This window comes from Pestalotiopsis fici (genome assembly GCF_000516985.1).
Source record: "Pestalotiopsis fici W106-1 unplaced genomic scaffold PFICI_Scf_7, whole genome shotgun sequence".
In the NCBI taxonomy this organism is placed as follows: domain Eukaryota; kingdom Fungi; phylum Ascomycota; class Sordariomycetes; order Amphisphaeriales; family Sporocadaceae; genus Pestalotiopsis; species Pestalotiopsis fici.
The window spans coordinates 3,471,657-3,486,957 of record NW_006917097.1 but is presented as its reverse complement, the minus strand read 5'-3'; the positions used below and the strand labels follow the sequence as shown (position 1 = coordinate 3,486,957).

Genomic DNA, 15,301 nt, shown 5'->3' with positions numbered 1-15,301 from the left:
TATCACAGGACTGAACGACCCTAGTGGGACAGACGGTTTTCATACCAATTGTGATCGATAATACCATGAGGGCCCGCTATAGTGCTTCGACGACGCTGGGGGCATGCGGAGTTAGGCGGGGTAAAGCGGGCAGATAGAAGGGTTCCAGTACTAGCCTCGTTCGCTGGGCACGCACGACATTGCGTAGCGCAGGTAGTAGGCGCCTAGGTGCGGTACAGCGGGGTAATCACTGCAAGTGTTCACGTTTAGAGGAGATTCCGAGCTCGCTACGTCCCCCGCCGCAACTCGACTTTTGATGATGCAAATGACTGCTGAAGGGAATATACTTTATCTCAAGAAGTCCAGAGAAGTCTCCGAGTCAACAGATATCGCTTGCACATGTTTGATTGATTTATAGCCATTTGATACTATTTCTCTATCCAGAAAAGTTACAGAGCTCAGGTCATACAGCCAGAGACACCAAACCGGAATTTTACAGTTTCAGTACGGATCATGCGCTAGGCAGGTAAATTTGTTACTTCTTTCAATCATGCTTTCACTCTTCTAAAAACTATCTGCCGCTTTATTCTCATGCCAGTGGTCCATCAACTACAAGTAGTAATGTTATTAATCATTATTCTCATTGAGGGCATAGGATATCTTTTCTTACTGATTGTCTTGATGGCCATTTTCCCATCTGGGCCAATTCCATCTTGGGTCGTCTTAAAGGCAAGCTTTGCATCGGTGAAAGGAAAACTGCCATGGCCAATTAGTCCAGCGTTAAAAGACCGAAACGGTCGAAATTCCATACCGGTGAGTCAACAGGGGTTTCAAGTCTATACGTCCTTGACGGACAAGATCAATCGCCAAGGCGTAACATCCAGGTCCGTACTAAAAACCCAACGTCAGCTGATGGGGGACATCATGATATCCAAGGGAGCCTCACCCTCAGACTGCCAATCAGCCTGACTTCCTTGTTGACAAAGATGGACATGGGAATTAGGTTGTTGGCGGGACCAGCGCCGACCTGGACGCAGGTTCCCCGGCGTTTGACCAACCAGATTCCGGTCTGGACGCAAACTTCGGCACCTGAACATTCGATGACAAGGTCGATGCCCTCGCCCCTCTCGCCAAAGCCAAACTTTTCCATGATTACTTTTGCCTGCGCGTATTCATTTAGTCAATCTATTCCACGTCCAACACCAAATCGCAACTTACATGTCGCTTCGCATAGGTCATGCTGTCCTCGCCCGGCTCCTTGGCTATAGCTTGGTGGACTTCCGTGGCTGCATAGTTCTGAGCAAACTCGAGACGTTTCGGCTGAACATCAACCGCAAGGATTCGTCGTGCACCGAGAGCCTTTGCCACGGCCATGGTGCTTTGGGTGCAAACGTGTCAGTCTCTGATGATCCACCTCCCATGCTGTAGAGCGTTGGGAAGAGAGGGTACTTACAGCAGGCCAACAGGCCCAGCCCCAAACACAGCGACATTGGCATTATGCGGCATCTTGGCCACGCTTTGGACCGCCATGACTGCAACACTCAGTGGTTCAACCTGCGAAACATGAGCAATTATCCACCTGAAGTAAAGAGAGAAAAAATGTGGATCAATACCAATGCTCCTTCCTCTAACGAGACATTTTCAGGAAGTAGGTAGCAACTATCTCGAATCAGTAAAGTCTACGTCGTGTTGTCCTTGGCAAAGACTCACAAATCAGCAGGAATGGTAAAGAACCCTTGTAGAGTGCCGTCAAACCCATCCGCAGCAGCAAACTTGAAATCGCCGCATTGCCCATCTAAAATGGTCTGTCAGTGATTGCCTATATTGATCAAGGTCGTCCACGTTTTTTTTGACTCACAAGATCCTCCTTTGCAGAATTCACAGCGCAGGCAGCAGATACCAGGCTGTAGAAATTAGCTCAACAGTGGTCTTGGTGTTAACAAGAGAAAAAAGAAAAGGCATTGGCAACTAACTTCCATAGCAACTCGATCTCCGACTTGCAAGGTGCTAACCTTTGAGCCAACTATCATGTCCCGTCAGCAATGTCGCTTCAATGGAGCGCAACAAATGCAACTTGCCTTTGGCAACGATGCCTGCAGCTTCGTGGCCTAGTATAAGCGGTTTATCAAAAACTGATTCTCCGGCCTATAAAATCCATCAGTATCAGGATTTAGTATCGTGTGAAAGACTGCCTCACCCGTCCGTCAAGGAAAATGTGCATGTCTGAACCGCACAATCCGGTCTTCTTTGGTGCTACTACGACACTACAGGTCTTTTTCAGCATGTGAAACCCCAGAAGCCTTGGGAGGTTTGCCATTTTGCTCACTCATAAGGTCCTGGCTCAGGTGGAAGCTGTCTGCTCTCTATCCCAAGCTGACCAATGGCCTGCATAACGCAGGCCTGATTCTCTGTGGGAATCTTAGTGTCTTCCATTATGCCGTGTGAGAGACAGAATGAAGAACAAAAAATGTCGATATAGTTGACTCAAAGAACAAACGTAGGTAGTATGTATCACCACAGGAATATAGTCTAACAATTTCAGTCAAACATTTGGTGTATTTCGGGTATTGTCCAACATTGGTACCTATTTCATGATTTGCAGTTGGGCGATCGAACAGATGGAGTACCTTACATAATGCGTGATATAATTCCATAACCTCTTGAACAACCACCTGGTGTAGGAGGGTCTTGCGGCTTACCGTTTGCGTCCATCCGTCTAATGCACTATAATAGGCGATGCAGATCGATCGTGGGGTAACGATGGAGAGGGGAAAGTGGACGAGATGCGTGGAGGGGATCCAGGCCCCAGGGACTTCCGCAAGCAGGGAATCATCTGTGGTGGTGAAGTGAATGTGTGGAGGTCATGCACAAAGGCGGTGCCCAGGCGGATAACCCGCCCGCCAACTATCCGCAAGCCGCCGCCTCCGCTTGCATCCAACATCCAAACCAATAAACCGGTGGTAGAGTATCGTTGTCTATCCGCCTTGTATCTTGGTGCTGGTTCTCACTCCATGTGGCGACAGTATTCGCCCGTGAAGCCGCCCACTTTGCTGTCTCTCTATTGCTGCTGTCATTGGCAGGTCCGCTGGCTACAAGAGGTACATCGCGCGATGGTTGTCTTCGTGACAAAGCGATTTGCCACATGATGCTCAAATTATGGCCTGGAACTCACTTCGTTGAGTCCTATTTTGGGGTTCATACTCTTGATGTTTGGCTTCAATTATGATACAACTCCACTGTTCCACATGATACATGACTGCACTAACCTTTCTTCCCATGATATGCTCAATTTGCGTCCCTCGAGAATAATTCCAACAAGAGTAAAATCCTTTATCACATCTTCTGCTCATAGCTTTTCTGGGACAGCCTGCATCACTCACAAGATGGCTTCTCAGACCATGACTGTTCCCCCGCTGACGCAGGGACTCATCAGGTAAGTGACTTGCCGGTATACTTGCAGCTAAGCGACGTTGTTTTGTTAATTGAAAGGATAGCATCAAGGGTTCCTACGGCGACTGGCGCGACGAGCTCTTTAGCCAGGGATACTACGTCGTCAAAGGCGCCATCCCTCGGGACCGCGCCATCCAGTATCAGCAGCGTGCCTTTGACTGGCTCAAGTCCTTTGGCACCCCACTCGACCTGAACGACCCCAGCACGTGGAAGGCTGAGAACCTTCCGGTGCAAAGCAAGCTCAACACGTTTGATCACTATGGCGTTGTGCACGAAAAGTTCATGTGGGATGCCCGTCTCGAACCTGGCGTGGTCGACACCTTTGCTCAGATCTGGGGCACCGACGAGCTGCTCGTCTCGTTTGATTCTCTCAATGTTACGTTCCCGAACCGCAAGGACAAGCCACCGCGCGCTCCCTGGCCACATGTCGACCAGTCACCCATGAAGCGCGGTCTTCATTGTGTACAGGGAATCATCAACTTGAGTCACGCCGGTCCTGAAGACGGCAGTTTTATGCTGCTCCCAGGGTCTTCTGCCCTATCCGATGAATTCTGGGACACTCAGACAGACTCTGCTTCTTGGGAGTCCAAGGACTGGCGCCGCTTCAGCGAGGACGAGATGAAGTGGTGGGAGAGCAAGGGCCTCAAACCCGTCAAAGTTGCTGCTGAACCCGGAGACCTCATTCTGTGGGATAGCCGTACCGTTCACTGGGGTGGTGAGCCGACGCAAAAGAGCGATACCATTCGCACGGTTATATACGCGAGCTACTCGCCACGGAAATTGGCTACAGAGCAGGCATTAGCTGAGAAGCAGCGTGTGTTCAAGTTGAATGGTGCAACTACGCACTGGGCGCATGACAATATCTATTTGCGTCCGTTGGTAGCACATTTGCCGGATGGCACAATTGATCCGAGGAACAGAGCGGAACCTCTAGAGAAGCCTGAAATGACTGAAAAATTGATGAAACTGGCAGGCCTTGTGCCATACTAGGGCGTAGAACTGTAGGGTAGAGCCACTCATTCATTCATTCACATGGAATAGACACTCATTGAGCCGATTATGATCAACTCAATTCAAAGTAATGCTCCAAGCCCTCGATTGAACATTGCCGTGCTCGTATCCTGGAAGACCACATTCATTGCCGAAATTGATACCCGCTTTCTGCACTCAGGACCTCGTGCTGGAACATACATGCTAACCAGAAAGTTAAGACCTCTTTGATGCCAAGTACAATCCCGTTAAATAGTTGTCATCCCCACAACTACTGACCTAGGTAGTTATATAACCAGCCAGATTCCCCTTCCCAGGTCGAAATCTATCCTCCCTCTGTTTGCCGACTCCCAGTCATTGACTGACACTCCGATCTCCAAAAATTGAAATTGAATTTTCCAATATGGAAGCCCAGGTAGAACGGCTCAGTCGCGATGTACTAGGTACGAACTGATATGCTTTTCTGACTTCCTCGTCCACTGTCACTTACCTATGTTTGGATCATTTAGCACTCATTGACGCCGGAGGCTCTGGACCGCGTGTCATTATCGGAATATCAGGTGTCCCGGGCTCAGGAAAAACCACTCTCAGCACAGCCGTATCTGCCCGGATCAATGAGCTCTACAGGGAACGTAGCCGGTCCTCGCAAAGCAGCAACGATGCTCCTCCAGAGCCACTGGCCGTATCCATTTCCATGGACGGCTTCCACTACTCTCGGGCTCACCTGGCCGCCATGCCCAATGCCGCCGAGGCGATTCACCGACGCGGCGCCGCCTTCACGTTTGACGCCGAGGGCTCCCTCGCCCTCATCTCCCGCCTAGCCGACGACACGAGCGCCCGCGGCGTGATATACGCACCCTCGTTTGGCCACGAGATCAAGGACCCCGTCGCGGACGCGGTGGCCATTGCGCCGACGTCGCGCGTCGTGCTGGTCGAGGGCAACTACTGCGCGCTGGACCGGGAGCCGTGGCGGCGCGCCGCGGCGCTCATGACGCGGCTGTGGTACGTGGACGCGCCGCCGGCCGTCGTGCATGCCCGGCTCGCTGCCCGCCACTTGGCTAGCGGCATCGTGGCGGATGAGCGGGAGGCTTGGGAGCGGGCGACGGGTACCGATGAGCTCAATGCCCAGGATATCCGGAACAATCTTCTTCAGGTGGATGAGATTATTAGTGCTGATCAGTTGACCATCAACTAGGGTAAAGAGGAACATGTGGAATTGATGCTTAGAGCAATGCTGGTAGGCTAACGGGAGAGTGGAATGATGGTGTTTCTTCTGCTGTTTTCTATTTTCCTAACTTTTGATCCCATGGCTCAAGTGCACACATTCTATAGTCTTATCATTTGGGAGGTAGAAACACAATGGCAAATCATTACAATCATCTTTTACCATGCGCAATGACCACCATCTACCCTCAAATCAGCACCCGTCATGAAACTACTACCATCGCCCAGCATGAAAAGAATGGGTGCTCGGAACTCGTCTACGGTACTGAGACGGTACAGCATATTATCGCCAACCCATTGACTCTCCATACCAGGTTTTTTCAAAGCCTCTGCCGTTGCCGCAGTTCGGATATAACCAGGAGATAGCGAGTTGACACGAATTAGTGGTATACCTATCCGCGAGCCCCATTCGGCCGCCAATGATCGAGCGAGCTGGTGGACAGCAGCTTTGGACGAGTTGTAGCCAGCCGTATCAACTCCCTACATGAAAGACTATCAGTTGTTGCATAAGATGAAAAAGGGAGCGAACGTGGAAGGGAAAATATGTAGGAGTAGACTCGGGACAATACCCACCTTGTTGGAGACATGGCCGCTCATGCTAGCAACCAAAACCAGACTGGCCGAGACACCCGTCTTGATCACTTCCCGGGCCACGGCCTGGGCGACCAAGTACGTGCCAGTCACGTTGATATCCAAAAGCCGGCGAAAAGACTCGGCCGGAAAGTCCGTCGCAGGCCCATTATCGGAAACACCAGCACAGGCGACAAGGCCTCGGATGGGACTGCGCAGCGTCGGCACAAATTTTGCAAACGTGTCGGTGATTCCAGAAGCGTCTCGGACATTGCATTGGTAGTAGGTCAAGTTGCACTGAAATTTTGAAGCCGCTGCCTCGACCGCCGCTGACCTCGGGAGTAACAACGTGAGCTTGGTGTTGATAATAATGTGAGTTGACGGAGAGGATGGGGACGTGGTTTCTTACACCATTCAGCTGATTTCGGAGAATCCATAATGTCAAGGCACACGACATCACCGCCGCTCTCCATGACACTCTGAGCAACTGTCGTGCCCAAAAACCCACTTGCTCCAGTAACTACAGTCGTAGTAACCAGTCAGTCCGACTGGGATCGAAGAGGAGGGGTACCGAGAGCATGGCTCGCAAACATACTGATAATGGTGCGGTCGGCAAGACTGAACAATTCAGACACGGGCGCAGAGGGATTGCCCTGTGAGGGCTTGGCCTCCCGAAACTTGGAGGCGTGAACGTTTTCCTCTTTCATGGCTGGATTGCAGTCGCGATCAATTAGTGTAGGATCGCATGAGCTGTCAGTCAGACACTGGAAAATTGGTCGACTTCAACCACCAAGCTTTACTGGTACATGCGTCAAGGTTTGAATGTAAATATTTATTTGATGTTATAACAAACCAGTCATGAACAAACACATTCCTGTCAATCTGCCATGTCCACTAGTATGATGTATTCGTTCTGCTTCCAGCAAAGTAGTACGCTATAATCAGGTAAAAGCTTATCCGCCAGCGGGGTAGTTGTGGGGGATTCGGTGGAGGTCGCGAGAGCTTGGGGTACCTAGAGCGCTGTACTGGCGCGCTATTCGTGGGGTTAGACAGTTTGAAGATGAAGAACCAGCAGTAGCTCAATTGGCTCTACCTTCAAGGTAGTACCTAGGTAGTGGCGGAACTGGTAGAAAAGATCCCGCCTTTCCGCCACCATGAAGTTGAGAGCTTGACACTCACCGAGCTCATGGCCATGGTCACAAAGTCTGCGGATATGCTGCGGCAAGCCGTAGAGGTGTTGTTATACGCTCCCTGTCTATCTTGGTTAGGCGTGTCTGGACCAGCACAGGCCCCAGCCGCTGCCGAAGAGCATGGTTTAATGGATTTACCCCAAGTTCATCTTATAATATCTCGACATGAACAGATATCTAGAAGAAGTATCCCTTGTAGTATTTCCAAAAACAATTGAATATCATCATTCACAACGTCATTATTTTGGTAGAAATCTCGCAAGAAATGTCCGATATTAGACTTGTTCCCCGTCCCTTGGAGGGAAAACTTGCTGTTGTCACTGGCGTGTCAAGAGGTGAGTACCTAGCGCCCACCCGAAAACATTTCCCGAGTGCTGCAGGCAAAGACATCTCACCAGAGTTGCAGGAATCGGTGCATCAATTGCACGTAACCTAGGGGCCAAGGGTGCCAACATCCTCGGAGTCTACACTTCAGACTCGTCCACTGAACCCGCAAATAAACTTCGCACTGAATTGGAGTCGGAACACGGTATAAAAGTTGTGCTTTGCAAGTCCGATCTGGGCCGACCTGAGGAGGCCAGTATCGGTATCGTGGCCGCTCTCAAGGATGCATTTACCGGTTCCAACGGCACCCTGCAAGTGGACATTCTAATCAACAATGCGGGTGTGGGCGGCGATTACAAGCTCGGAGATGTCCCTGTTGCAGAATTTCATCGCATTTACGCTGTCAACGTCCTCGCACCGATATGCGTTACCCAAGCGCTGCTACCATATCTGCCAACCGACCGCTCGGGCCGCATTGTCAATATCAGCAGTGTGGCCTCAAGCATGGGTTTCCTCACGCACACGCTATATGGTGGTACCAAGGCAGCTCTAGAAGCCATGACGCGAACCTGGGCTCGCGAACTAGCCGAGCGCTGCACAGTTAACGCCGTCAACCCAGGGCCAGTCGAAGGTGATATGTATTTTGCAGCAGGAGAACAATTCTGGAAGAATATGGAACCATTCCAGCTGGCTTGTCCTCTAAGCGCGATAAGAAAGGATGTCGATGATGCAGGCCTGGTTGAATTATCCGTTACGAAAATGGGCGGACGCAGACCTGCATACTGGAGTGAAGTTGCCGGTGTGGTAGGGATGCTTTGTACCGCCGACTCGGCATGGACGACGGGTGCTGTCATCAGCGCCAATGGTGGGATGAGGTTTTAGATCTAGATGTATGGTGATAGACAATGATCAGAATCAGCACATGTACGTGCAATAGACGTCTTCAACAAAACAATGGAGACCTGGAAAGCATTGCCAAATGATATCACTTTCTCACTTTCCAGTAGAAAAGCTTTTTCTCGGCAACGTTCTCTGAAAGCGCTGCTTTTGGCATATTGTTCCCAGCATCCAGCTGATAGATTCTATACTTGAATCTGGTGTTACCCATCGCTGTATCGATGCAGTCACTTTCTTCAGGAGCCCGTCAATGTCGGGTACGAGGCGATCTTGTGTCCGACTGCTTGCTGCTGTTGTAAGCATGAATACACAAGCCAGTAACCTGTCATCACGTAAGCCTAAGTGTTACTTCTCTGAGTTGGCTCATCAAGGCAACAGCTCAACGAATCCTGATCCAACTTCCAGGCATCACTTACCCTTGCATGGTCATCCAGTTATATGGGGTTCTCTTTTCCAGAATGAACGAAGCTGTTTCAATGTATTGGCGACAGCTCTGGATACAGGTCTCGGCATACTTTGTCACATAATAGGGAATGTGGAGCTGGTCATGTACTGACGCTGCATATATGAGACAAGGCCGACAGATAATATGTCGCGCAGACCAATATCGTGTTCGTAGCCAAGCATCTTGAAGGTTGCACGGCACAGTCGTTGACAGATCAGGTTTGATACTATCCGGCAGAGATTCATACCATGTATCCAGTTGTCTGATCAATTCCGTACAAACGTTCTCAAAGGGCCCAGTAATCATGGCCCCATCGGAGTGGCTTCTCGACGACCATTGGGTACTCAGACTCGTCGGCGTTAGTGCGTATGTATTGTTGGGATAGACTGCATATATTGCGCGATGAATCCGATTGAGAAGACGCCGGACGGAACACAGAGCCAAAAACATCAGCCCGTCATGATCCATATGGGCAGTGAAGCACGGAAAAGGCATGCCGTCAATAACCAGTTCTATGCCACTTCGTGGGAGGTGGAACTCGGCCAAGCTATCACTGCAGAGGCATTAGCTTCATGTTACAGTTATTGATCCAGTGGATATGACAACCATTCGAGAAGGAAGCAAGTCCAGCACAATCGTCCTACGCAGTCGGCCTCTTCTTGGCTCACGAGGTCTGTTTTGAGTCTGAAGCGCATTAGCCAAGCATCTTTGTGGTCTGTACCTTTGACAATGGTCGAACTAACCGAGCCACCAGCATCTGCAATTTTATGGACGCCATATGGATCAATTTCCAGGAAAGTAGAGGTTGCTGTACATAGGCGAGGTAAATGGCGCCGTAGACCAGACCAGTCGACAAGGACAGGTTGAAATCAAATGAAGTGATCCATTCACATGTTAGAGCGTGATATGCCTGAGAAAAGTAATCCACTTCTTTTGGCGGCATGCTAGAGTCGCCAAGTGAGTCCGGCTGGCTGCTAATGAGCTGACCCAGTGCCAACACCATCAAACACAAGGCCACATCGGTGTTGCATGCAGGGCCATCGTTCACAATCCCGTCGAAAAAGACTTTGAAGCGGTGGCGATCAATTATTGGAAAGTTGGGGTGTATCTCAGACCAAAAGGCGTCTAGCAGTGCCTCCCGCTCATCCTCGTGGGACTTGAGATGTGCAAAGGCTTCAGCAAGGCTGGCCCGTGGTGGGTCAGGAGCTGCTTTGCGGCGGGATTCGATGCGAAGAAAATAATCTTCGGGGTATTCTCCAATAAGTCTCTTGACTTCCGGCAACGAAAACAAATTACTCGTGGGCGTAAGGTGACCGATGGGGATCGTCAGTGGTTCGTCGTCTGTATGATAGCCCTCCAAGCTGGAGGGTGACTGGTCCGCCCCAAAAGGCATCCCAGCCGGCATTTCGGTTGGCGAGAATACGGTGGCGAGGAATGCCGGGAGACTGGATGGCTCATCAAGGCTCCCATAGAAAGCTGGATAGGACATCTGAGGTGATTTGGGCATGAGGGGATCTGGTACTGGCGCCACCAGCGGCATTGACACCGGCACTGGCATTGGCACTGGCACCTCGGGCTCGGGCTCGGGCTCGGGCTCGGGCTCAGGCTCAGGCTCAGTGGGCCGTCCCAGCAGTGACTTGAGTTCATCGATTCGCCGGAGCAGCTCTGTGGTTGATGGACTCGATGATACAGAATGTTCAAGAGCAGCAACGTCTGTGGTGGCAGTGTCCTCCTCTCTGGTTGCATTCCTAGTCGGACCAGCGTCCTCGAATTGACACGGCACGCCAGAAACACTGCAGAGCCGGCAGGCTGGACGGTGGCCATCGCATTTTCGCTTCCTTCAAGCTTGTTAGTCTCATATAATCCTTACGACTGGCAGGGGATTTTTTTGGATTTGGGTCTTGCCGTTGTCTGCAGAAGTTACAAGCGATTGGCGCTCGCCTCCTGGGATAGTTCATAGTGATGTGTCCCGTCAAAGGAGAAAGTGACGAGTACAGATTCACACCCGCTCCGACCAGCACCGTGGTCCCTCCGATCGTAGATCTTTCTCTGCATGCAGTTGTGGCGTGGAAGATGCAGTATTTTTGATTTCGTTATTGTACGGTTCCATTAGCTGAGAGAGAATCAGTTGCCCCAAGTCAAGTGGCTCTAGAAGTAGAGCTAGATGACAGGGGGCGACAGAGCCATGGGACGCTATAAATTACCCCGCATTGAGGTTGCATAGGGCCAATCCGGGGGATCCCCAACTTCTTCCTCACAGGGCTGGTCATTGCCTAAACACTCCAACTGTAACGCGGGGTACAATCACTGATCACGAGAATCATTTCAACACGGGACAAGAAACAAATCAATATTTCACACTGTCTTGATTGCATGGTGCCCATGACTATTTCATGCATGTCAAAATTCTTTCTACCCGTGTCTTTTCTGTCCAGCACTGGACTTTATGGATTTCTACACAAACTTGAAAGCCATGTATTCAAAATTGGAAAAACGGTCTCGGTACTGTTTTCTTTTCCCTTTCTTGGGCTCTCTGTCTCAAGCCTCTCTACAGTACCAGGGTGAATATAATCCCCAGAAATCCCCAGACAGGTAAATCTCAACATGTGTCTATTTTCTGCTTGAGGCGATTGCCTTTGCATTATCATTCCCGCAATCGAAGCATTGTTCCAGACCTATTTCGGTTCAAACAAATCCGCGGCACGTTCTTCGGGAGTGTCAAAAACATTGACCTTCCAGGCTGGATCAAACGTGTACGGGAGACCTCCAAAGCGCACAGGAACCTTGCCCAGATTGGTCAATGCCGCATAGTGCTCGTCGCTCAACTCAAAGGCCTGGAAGTTGGCTTCGATCCTGGCGGGCTTGACCGATTTGGGGAGTACAGAGAAACCGCGCTTGGACGGAAAATTAGCAGTTCACCAGCCACAAGAAAGAAGTCCACAACTTACCTTGATACTCCATGAAACGAGAACCTGACCAGCTTGCTTTCCTGTCGTGTCCGCAATTTGCGCAACGAGTGGATTGCCCAAAACTTGATTTCCGCCACGACCGACATCGCCGCCAAATGGCATATAAGCTGTTATGTGGATACCTTTGCTCTGGCAATACTCCAACAGCCCAGCTTGATTCAATAGCGGATGTGCTTCAACTATTTCGCCACTTAGTCACCTTCATTTTGGGGGAGATCGCGCGTATTCTCTCACCCTGGTTGACAGCTGGCAAGACCCCAGTCTCGTCAATCAACTTCTGAATATGTTTGGGACTGAAGTTACTGACACCAATGCTTGATAAGATCAGTTTAGTGAATCCGATTGAAGAATCTCTGGTGCGATACACACCTCTTTACCCTGCCTTGCTGCTGCAACTCGATCAAGGCTCTCCACGTGTCTACCAAGCTGAGTTCGTCGTCAAGAATCATCGTGCCATTTTCCGAAGGCTCAAGAGCGACTCCTGTTGGGCTTGCAGGATCCGGGATCGCTGCGAAATTTGCGGGCCAATGAATCTGTGGCCATATTAGAGCTGCTCATGAATCCTCAGCCTTGTCATCAAGATGAAAGACTTACCAGGTATAAGTCGATGTAGCTCGTCTGCAAGTCTTTCAAAGTCTGATCCAAGGCCTTTTTTACATTCTCAGGTCGATGATGACTTTTGATTGGCTCCGCGTGCTGCATCTCAATCAGATCAACTTTTATTGACTCACGAGTCTTAGACTTTGCTAGTCAGCCAAATGTCTTCACGCCTGAATCCTAGCTCATTCGCCAAGGTCTTAAGGGCAGTCCCAACCTCTTGTTCATTCTGTTGTAATAGCAGTTAGAATCAGTTTGTCCAGATAAGATGTCATTGGGTTGGGGCGCGCCTAAGGGGTGCATTTACTCTGTAGAATTGAGCGCAGTCGAAATGGCGCATTCCACTTTTCCATCTGCATATCCAAGTCAGTTGCAGTTGTTCAAGTTTAGACAATCACAAGAAGAGAAAATAACAGTAGTCAAGGACTAACCCGGCGATAACAGCGTTGGTGACTTCATTTGGCGCAGACAGAAAAGTTCCCAGACCAATGATGGGAATCTCGTTTCCGTCGTTCAGCTTGGCCTTTCTAGCATTTACAGGCGACATGTTTGAAGCAATCCGAATTGGTTCTTTTACAACTTCGCGAATTGAAACTAAAGTTTTTTTGGCAGAGCAACCTGCTCGCGTTTTGTCCCTAACTATTATGTGCACAAGAAGCATGAACATCTTTTTTTCCTCTTTTGGCTGCGATGATCGGTTTCTGTAGTGCCAGTATCTTGCTCACACAGTACATTCTGCACCAAGGCTTTCGACTCGTACATTGCGTCCAATACAATGCGATGCCGCCTCCCCACTCACGTAAAGATGACTGACCAGTAGGGAGAGAACAGAGTATTACCCACTTGCGGAAGGGCGGGTAGGCGGAAACGCTAGTGGATTCGCTTGCGGCAAACTCGTATCGGCATGACCAGATTTCATGCAAGGAATAATGGGAAAAGGAAATCTGCGGATGCGGGAATCTTGGCTACTGCGATTAGCGGAAAGATATTCGATCACCTCTATTGTCTCCATCTCGTGAAGGTAGCTCAGGCATCACAGGTAAGATGGGTTAACAAATTTGGTAACAGGTCGCATGCGGGGCGTGCCATGGCCTGAAATGTCACATACACACAAGTTGCTATACTTGCCAATGCCTCCGTCATATAGACTTGTACTCCAGCCTTGATCAGTGCGTACATACTCTGCCTAAATCCAGGAATACCAAGAATCGACCGAAAATTACAATCGCACCTGGGAATTGCATAGCTAGAATATCATCATGGGCTCCAAAACGAAAACGCTGCTTGAGGCACTCGAGGATATTTGCAATGTCGACGTAGATGCAGTCGATCCCCGTGTGTCGACAGCCATGCCATTCAAGCCGCACAATCGTATGGAATCTTTTTATTTACCAATATTGATCCTAGAATGAAATGACTAATCGTATCTCAGAGACATCAAACCAGGTCATTTGCGCCAACACGATGGTTTTGCCAGAGTATCGCGAAATGCTTGTGGCAAAGACCAAGGAATTTGGCGACCAGGGCTGGGAAGAAGTGTTTACTCGTGTTGTCAGTCTCCTAAACATCTCCCTTGAGGATCGTGATGGGCAGCTCTAACGTGCGCATACAACGAGCAGATGGTACAGTTCTGCGCCGATAACCTAAAGAACATCACGAATCGCGTGCTGGTGCAAGTTTCTCCTTCGCGTGTCTACAGCAAAGAGAAAGTCTTGGAAGCATGTTATGCTTTCGATCGCGCCTTTAAAGACGTGGGCATCGGACGAAACCGATACGCAATCAAGATATCCACGACCGGCCCCGCCATGGCCGCCGCGGCGCAGCTGAATAAGGAGGGCATCAGAGTTCTCGGCACCTCGCTCTTCAGCCTCCCACAGGCGGTTGCCGCCTCGCAGGCTGGTTGTCTGTACATCAGCCCGTATTTCAACGAGGTTGCAGCATATGAAGATGATTCGCACATGTACAAGGGCTCTGACCCGGCCCTTGAGGTATGTCACTCCCAAAAGTCTCACTTTCTGATGAAACTTGACCAATACTAATTGGCCTTGTGTTGATTTCAGCATCCCATGGCGCCGCGTCTGATTCACGTTCTCGAAGCTTACACGAAGCTGTACGAGGAGACTGGCAAGGACCAGCCCATTATTGTCATTGCAAGGTATGTGCAATGATACTTGAGATGTCGTGAAATTTTTTTATTAATTTCCAAGTAGCAACGCAAACGTCAGCGAGGTACTGGCCACGGCCGAGCTTGGCTGTCAACACATTACCATCCTCGCCCATCATCTCAAAGAACTCCAAGAGACTCCATTGGACGATGCGGCATACGAAAAGTACCCATTCTTGAAGAATCCTCCTGCCAAGAAGCAAGCTCCGTACTATGCCAATTTCAAGACGGCCGAAAGATTGAGGGGGCATGCAAATATTGATCCTCTGGCTGGGGAGGAGTGGAATGGCCAACTCGCGGATATCCACGCTGATTATCTGGCCGACAATGGCAAGCTTCTGGCAGAGTATATGGAAAAGGACAAGGCTGTGGTCAGGAAGATGAAGGATGTACTTGGTGCTTTCAATGGTGGGGACGCGAAAGCCAAAGAGGCCATCGAAGCCGAATTGGCCAAGCTTCGATAAAGTCGTGAGAACAGACAGAATGGCGTACGAATGGATCA

At 50.0% G+C, this 15,301-nt stretch overlaps 8 protein-coding genes across 8 annotated transcripts; 4 read left to right on the top strand and 4 right to left on the bottom strand.

Moving 5' to 3' along the window:
* Positions 1–568: 568 nt before the first annotated feature.
* PFICI_10680 (uncharacterized protein) lies at positions 569–2,412 on the bottom strand (the record flags this gene model as incomplete). The annotated part of the gene is made up of 13 exons (XM_007839261.1): positions 569–588; positions 650–735; positions 791–870; positions 926–1,141; positions 1,198–1,357; positions 1,433–1,533; positions 1,593–1,638; positions 1,690–1,774; positions 1,838–1,883; positions 1,953–1,986; positions 2,045–2,124; positions 2,177–2,243; positions 2,306–2,412. The coding sequence occupies 13 exons, from the start codon at positions 2,410–2,412 to the stop codon at positions 569–571; spliced, it is 1,128 nt and encodes a 375-aa protein (XP_007837452.1).
* Positions 2,413–3,362: 950 nt separating this feature from the next.
* PFICI_10679 (uncharacterized protein) lies at positions 3,363–4,419 on the top strand (the record flags this gene model as incomplete). Its single annotated transcript, XM_007839260.1, has 2 exons — positions 3,363–3,412; positions 3,474–4,419. The coding sequence occupies 2 exons, from the start codon at positions 3,363–3,365 to the stop codon at positions 4,417–4,419; spliced, it is 996 nt and encodes a 331-aa protein (XP_007837451.1).
* A 403-nt stretch (positions 4,420–4,822) lies between these two features.
* Positions 4,823–5,614, top strand: PFICI_10678 (uncharacterized protein; the record flags this gene model as incomplete). The annotated part of the gene is made up of 2 exons (XM_007839259.1): positions 4,823–4,862; positions 4,929–5,614. The coding sequence occupies 2 exons, from the start codon at positions 4,823–4,825 to the stop codon at positions 5,612–5,614; spliced, it is 726 nt and encodes a 241-aa protein (XP_007837450.1).
* A 188-nt stretch (positions 5,615–5,802) lies between these two features.
* On the bottom strand, positions 5,803–6,920 carry PFICI_10677 (uncharacterized protein; the record flags this gene model as incomplete). The annotated part of the gene is made up of 4 exons (XM_007839258.1): positions 5,803–6,123; positions 6,217–6,542; positions 6,623–6,733; positions 6,809–6,920. The coding sequence occupies 4 exons, from the start codon at positions 6,918–6,920 to the stop codon at positions 5,803–5,805; spliced, it is 870 nt and encodes a 289-aa protein (XP_007837449.1).
* A 748-nt stretch (positions 6,921–7,668) lies between these two features.
* PFICI_10676 (uncharacterized protein) lies at positions 7,669–8,609 on the top strand (the record flags this gene model as incomplete). The annotated part of the gene is made up of 2 exons (XM_007839257.1): positions 7,669–7,738; positions 7,810–8,609. The coding sequence occupies 2 exons, from the start codon at positions 7,669–7,671 to the stop codon at positions 8,607–8,609; spliced, it is 870 nt and encodes a 289-aa protein (XP_007837448.1).
* A 1,041-nt stretch (positions 8,610–9,650) lies between these two features.
* On the bottom strand, positions 9,651–11,124 carry PFICI_10675 (uncharacterized protein; the record flags this gene model as incomplete). The annotated part of the gene is made up of 3 exons (XM_007839256.1): positions 9,651–9,753; positions 9,813–10,907; positions 10,994–11,124. The coding sequence occupies 3 exons, from the start codon at positions 11,122–11,124 to the stop codon at positions 9,651–9,653; spliced, it is 1,329 nt and encodes a 442-aa protein (XP_007837447.1).
* Positions 11,125–11,744: 620 nt separating this feature from the next.
* On the bottom strand, positions 11,745–13,182 carry PFICI_10674 (uncharacterized protein; the record flags this gene model as incomplete). Its single annotated transcript, XM_007839255.1, has 8 exons — positions 11,745–11,963; positions 12,018–12,217; positions 12,273–12,352; positions 12,408–12,571; positions 12,633–12,725; positions 12,781–12,864; positions 12,943–12,988; positions 13,067–13,182. 8 exons carry the CDS (start codon positions 13,180–13,182, stop codon positions 11,745–11,747), a joined length of 1,002 nt encoding a protein of 333 aa, XP_007837446.1.
* A 712-nt stretch (positions 13,183–13,894) lies between these two features.
* PFICI_10673 (uncharacterized protein) lies at positions 13,895–15,263 on the top strand (the record flags this gene model as incomplete). Its single annotated transcript, XM_007839254.1, has 5 exons — positions 13,895–14,006; positions 14,068–14,186; positions 14,255–14,623; positions 14,696–14,790; positions 14,846–15,263. 5 exons carry the CDS (start codon positions 13,895–13,897, stop codon positions 15,261–15,263), a joined length of 1,113 nt encoding a protein of 370 aa, XP_007837445.1.
* Between the last annotated feature and the right edge of the window lie 38 nt (positions 15,264–15,301).